Below are 6,219 nucleotides of genomic sequence, written 5' to 3'. Positions count from 1 at the left end.
CACTAAAAGGGCATTAACATAATTTTCACAATTACACAGTATTATTCCAACCTCAGTGTGGAAATATATATAAAACGCAGAAAGTCATGTTTTTGATGCCAATGGGCCTTTAACTTCTGTTTATGAGGRTAATTAACCACATACTCCTTATTAACCCTCTGTTAACTTATTTGAAACAGGCTTGTGTAAATACWTGTTTTAGAGACAGTAAGCCTAGGCTAGAACAAGGACACTAATATTTACCTTACTGAGTAGATGGAATAAAATAATATACTTTTCGGCACTATTCTTGCCAACACACTGTTGTNAATAATATACTTTTCGGCACTATTCTTGCCAACACACTGTTGTTTCTAAACAAGTTTGCTCTTAGCTTGAAATATACAGATTTGATGTGTAAGAGAACCTTATAGTCCCAAGCTATCTGCAAAAAGGGTCTGAGCGAATCCGGGACAAAGAGGGGCGCGTTTTTTTTTTTATGGAAAAGCGTCGCGGTAGCTTTTGATAAAGAAAAATATCAAGACGAAGCAGCTGCTTTACAAGTGGGATGCACTGTTGAGTGCTACATCCCGAGGGGTTTGTGCTGATTGTACGGAGATTGTGACAGCCAGTTAAATTGCGTCCCTTGAGAAGGCAAGAACAAGATGAATGTCAGGAGAAGTGCAGTATTATTATAAGGAGACATACTTGGAATACAGAAGAGGAATGGAGGGAAAAAGAGAGTCAGATGGGGTCTAAGAGAGAGAGGGAGGAAGAGGGTGAGCTTGAGTTGGTTAAGAATTTATGACAAAAAGGGAGATGGTTTATTAAAGAATAATGGTAGAAAGTGTAAGCAGAGGGAGCTGAAAACAGGAGGAGATATGGAAGTGAATGAGGGCGAAGCTTGCACCGAGGGACAGGATAAAGATGAGTCTGTGACAGTAGGAGTGAAGTTTTTGAAAAAAGTGGACCCTTGCCTTTTGGCTGATCCATTTGTGGTTTCAGGGTGGGTGAAAACAGTTTGTTCCTGTGGAATCAGTGAGGATAACCAGAAATTGTATTTTGATAATTGTTTGTGTTTCTGCTGGTCAGACGGAGCAGGCGCTTCGTGTTAAACAAATTGGGGCAAGAGATGTGAATTGTTTTGCTCTCAAGAAAAAGGCGCCATTGAAAGGAGTGATTACTGGGGTAGCGGTAAATGTGAAAGTTGACCAACTGAAGGGGAAGATTCCCCCCGCAGACAGGGTGGCGAGAGTGGTTAAATAGAAGTCATTGTCTATTCTTTTGAGTTGATGTTGAGTCTTTGCCCAACAAAGTGATGTTAGTTATCCTAAGTTATCCTGTACGAGCTTTTGTGCCGAATACATTCCGTTATTACAGGTGTCAAGCTCATGGGCATGTGGCAGCAGTGTGTAGGCGGGATGGTCCAAGATGTGCAGAAGGGCATGAGACTAAGGAATGTGTAGCATTGGGGAAAGTAGTGGTATGTGTCAATTGTAGGGATGCCCATGGGGTTGGGGATCAGAAATGTCCCATGTGAGAGAGGCAGGATGAGGTTTCCAGGGTTAGAGTAGTGCAGAATTTGGCATATGCTGAGGCAGTGAAGAAAGTAGAGGAACATGGGTCAAGAAGGAGAAGTGGTGTAAGTANGAACATGGGTCAAGAAGGAGAAGTGGTGTAAGTAGTAGATCTGATCTTTTTTATCCTGCTGCTGAGCCACTTTACCCCTGATTTGTATGCATATAACTACCTCGTCTATCACTGATATTGTTCTTGTACATACTGTGTATTTTATTTATATTGACATTTATCTATTTCTGATATTGCTGCTATGCAAGTAACCATTTGGCTGTACCGTTTACACCTTCTGTAGAGACCATCACCACTTAGCAAAATATTGATATATATAAAATGAATATTGATATGTGTGGTCGTAACATGATTTTGTGACCTACCACAACAATATCATGTGACCGTATCAAGTGTCCACCACATAAATATATGGCGCATGCATCTGTTTATGTACTGTACATGTGCACCTCACTCAGGTTTCAACTCAGGTTGCATGGCCTTATCACATAGTATTCCATACATAAGTTAAGTGCATGTGTGACTGTATATAACGTATGCTAATGTGCTGGTGTGAAGGCATTTGGGCAGTGATGTAAAAATACTTTAAAGTACTATTTAAGTAGTTTTTTATGGTATCTGTACATGACTTTACCTTTTATGTTTGGCAACGTTACTTCACTACATTTGTAAAAAATAAATAAAAAAGGATGTACTTTTTACTCCATACATTTTCCTTGACACCCAAAAGTACTTGTTACATTTTGACAGGAAAATGGTCCAATTCAAACACTTATCAAGTGAACATCCCTGGCCATCCATACTGCCTCTGATCTGGCAGACTCACTAAACACAAATGGGTAGTGCGGTCTGCACAACGCATCACCGGGGGCAAACTACCTGCCCTCCAGGACACCTACACCACCCGAGTCACTGCCTGTTCACCCCGCTATCATACAGAAGGCGAGGTCAGTACAGGTGCATCAAAGCTGGGACCGAGAGACTGAAAAACAGCTTCTATCTCAAGGCCATCAGACTGTTAAACAAGTGTGTCTGGTTAAGCSTCATCTAATATTTATAAAATATMTTGATCTGGACACTTTCTGTTTACCTGGAATGTRTCCTTATTGTAGGCTACTACRACTTTCAGTCTTTAGCACATGACCTCATGTGAATTCTTAAAGAGATGGGTGGGGCTGGCTTAAGAGGGTGCTGAATGGGTGTATGCTGKATGGGTGTAGACAAAGGAGAGCTCTAGRTGGTACCAAAACATTCAAAGTCTGTTTTCTCAAAYGTGAGTTTACAAGTGTATCAACTTTCCCATTGTTACTCAAAAATGCTGTGTATGATATACCATTTTGTAGCTCTGAGTCMCTACTTTTATCCAATGTAAAAAACTGAAGTTCAAATTTTGCTACATAAGACCGAATCCAYGTGGGGAGTCACATATGCTGAGGCAGTGAAGAAAGTAGAGGAAGATGGGTCAAGGGGGAGGGATCCTGAGYGGAGTGGTGTGAGTAGTAGATCTGTACCAGTACAGAGGAATAAACCAATAAGTGATGTGTTTCAATAAGATTGGATTTTTGGCATTTATAGCAATGGTTATCAACTGTACTGCAGGGGTGGAACGTAAGTTGCAGAAAATTGAGGTTGTGGTGGCAGCTGCAGAGAGGTATTTGGGTGTGTGAGACTTGACATCAGAAGAGTTACAGGGTGTGTTGAGTGGTGGTGTCACATCCTTTCAGGCTGTTGGCCTGACATAGGACTAAATAGATTGAAATAGTGGAGTTTTTTTTGTGAGAGCAGTGTTAGATGGTAGTGTATTTGTTGTATTATTATTGTTAAACAATTTTTTCAAGCAAAGTATAAGGGAGTTATACTCCAGTCTAGTAGGTGGCAGTAATGCAACATTTATTGGATGCCAACCGCCCTTAAACGTCATCGAAGAAGAAGTAGTAGTAAACGGAAGTAAACAGTGACCAATAACCATTTCCACGTTAGCGGTTGTATTGTTATTTAGACGTTTATTAACATCTTGGAACTCAACATATTACTAAGTTAACTGCACAGCATTACATACTTACCCCAGGTAGTCTTTAACTCGCGTTGGAGACAGGACTTGGTTGATAGATGTTATTTAGCTAGGTAATGCTAGCTAGGTAGCCGCTAATGGATAACTGTATGGGTTTTCACACTCAAATAGCCTCCGTCATGGAGGTGCTAGCGAATGCAGCCGTGGCAGAGATKTGTAAACTCGTAGACGACGACTATGCAGTGTTTCGTTTGGAAATGTCTCAAAGCCAGAAAGAAAACAGGGGATTGCGGAGGAAACTACAGCTACTGGAACTGAAGGTGTCAKGGGAGCGCGCAGAGAGGACCATTAGAGAGCGGGTCCTTGCCAGTCGTCCCAGTAGTGTCAAGATCCTCGACCGATACAGAGGAATGGCAAAAGGTACATTTTGCATAKGTTGTCCCGTTCCCCTCTGCGCATGTGTTCAGGTGTTCAGAGTTACACAGAATTGTGATTGGCTCAGTTTTGTATAGTATGCAATATACGTTTGGTTGTTTTGAGTTTTTTCCTGTCCGGTAAACTCTGATGTCCTCTTTCGTAGGCTATGACAAAAGATTGTTATAGATAGCTTCCCTTTTCATCTATGTTATGACTATAGGGCTTGAATTTTGTCAGGTCATGTGAATTGGAAACACTCAGGACAGGTTTGAAAGTCTTAATTTAATGTRTTAAAACCTATTTCTTCGTCTGATTACAGTGCTCTTCAGAAATTATTKATTATGTTATCTTTATGTAAGGCATGGTTTCATTTAACACTATACACAGACTTTGTAACAATTTTTGTAAGTCATAAAACTAGTAACTTTGTGTTATCCTGGTCTCCATCCATCCCACCAGAAGTTGGTTTCCTGGCGCTCACTGTAGGAATTGATTGCCTGTAAAATCCATATATTCAATCATTAAATCAACTATTTCCTAAAGTTTCATTGAAAATAATACCCCCCTTTTCATTAAGTATATTTTATTGACTATTACTCATTCTATTGCACTCTATTCTAACCAAACCTGCATTACCAGTTCATATCAGTAAGTTGGAACCGGTTCAGGGAACAGAACAGAAAACCGGAAAATAACYAAATTATATTTCATAGGTTTAAAAAGGAACAGAAAGGAACTATATAATCGGGTACTTTTCTTAGGTTTGAACCAGTTCAGGAATTTATTTTGCTGGTCGGAACAGAACAAAAAAAATAATGGTTCTAAATTACTTCGGGTTCAACCCTTGGTCACGATGCACGTGACTAGCTAGTCYAAAAAGACTGATGCCCTGATGGCTGCCTGTCTCTGTATTTAAGAAAGTTATGGTGGTGCTAGAATCCATAAATTCTCTCTATCTGCATTAGCTATCCATCTGTTATGGTTGGACAAATGTGTTCATATTGTCTGTGTAGACTGCTCTGTGGTGGAATTTSTWTTTTACTTTTAAGACAGGGAAACTTGCTCCAGAAACATAATAATAAATAAAARAATATGCCAACAAAGTTTTCTGGACTAATAAACTGGCTGACTAACCCTTTCAGGAACTTGAGTATCCCTAAGCCTTGGGTAGCAGCAGTAGATTGTTTCATCTTCTTTACCTGTGCCAAACACATGTATTCAGTGAGTCTAAATCAACGTATAGTTTTACTTAACAGTTATTTTTTATTGTTGGTTAAGGGCTTGGAAGTAAACATTTCACTGTAAGGTCTACACCTGTTGTATTCGGCGCAATTTGATTTGGAGTGTATCTGACTGGATAAAAAAAAAAGTGCGCCCCCACTTCTAAAAATCAATATTAACGTTAGCTGCTGGCTGCATAAACATATCTAGCTAATGTTATCTAGCTAGTCTACTATAGCTATAGATTGGATCGTTCTACTAGTTTTGGACAACGACTAAACTGCTTTTTAAAACGGCTTTTATTACACATACTCTGTTTTCCATGAAAATGTGTGTTCGCTCTCTCTTGAGGCAGGCAGGAGAATACTGTGTACACTAGATAACACAGCCACAAAGTCTGGTCCCACAGGACGTGAGCGAAGACCGAGGCAATTGCGAGTCAAACATTGGTTAGTGCTATCCGAAATCATTGGGACATCCCTACCCTTAAGTCCTAACCATTTTAACTTTCAACTTCAATTGGGGTAGGGCCGTTCCAATGATCCATGATAGCAAGGACAGCCAAACAACGAGGTCACAGTTTCTAAACCGAGACGCAACATTGCGAGACTTCCGGTAACCCTTGCGAAGCAGACCAAACAGACCAGGCGGGGTTTGAGAAGTCGATTAGAGAACAAAAACAACTTTTGATCAAAGTAGTGTGAACGCTGCGTGTAACACATCCGGTGTCAGGATAAATAAAAAGCAAGGTCTACTAACTTTCTTTAATTATGTTTAATTACCGCAAACAATGAATGGCAAATGCAATTTTCGTATATACGGGTTCGCTGTATCACCCCCGGCAGGATGAACAGAGAACTGGCAAGAAGTACGTAAACAGCTGTTCTATATCCGTGATGACGTAGTTTCAACGCGTCTGTTAGCCTATCACAGTAGAGGCTGGGCTTGGTTAGACTTTGCCCCCTCTTTGCGGCCCTTTGTCCAAGCCCCTGGCGGTATCC

The 6,219-nt window shown here is 40.5% G+C and overlaps 1 protein-coding gene across 1 annotated transcript in view; it reads left to right on the top strand.

Annotated features, from left to right (window-relative positions):
- Positions 1–3,481: 3,481 nt before the first annotated feature.
- The window catches only part of LOC111971720 (uncharacterized), a 13,087-nt gene continuing 10,349 nt past the window's right edge, over positions 3,482–6,219 (top strand). Inside the window, exon 1 of the mRNA XM_023998556.3 lies at positions 3,482–4,000. Within this exon, the coding sequence (XP_023854324.2) occupies positions 3,718–4,000 (283 nt within the window). The 5' untranslated portion in view covers positions 3,482–3,717. The remainder of the gene's footprint in view (positions 4,001–6,219) is intronic.

Source organism: Salvelinus sp. IW2-2015, linkage group LG13, assembly GCF_002910315.2.
Source record: "Salvelinus sp. IW2-2015 linkage group LG13, ASM291031v2, whole genome shotgun sequence".
NCBI classification, from domain to species: Eukaryota; Metazoa; Chordata; class Actinopteri; order Salmoniformes; family Salmonidae; genus Salvelinus; species Salvelinus sp. IW2-2015.
Note: the sequence above shows the minus strand (reverse complement) of the source record. Positions and strands in the feature narration are given on the sequence as shown.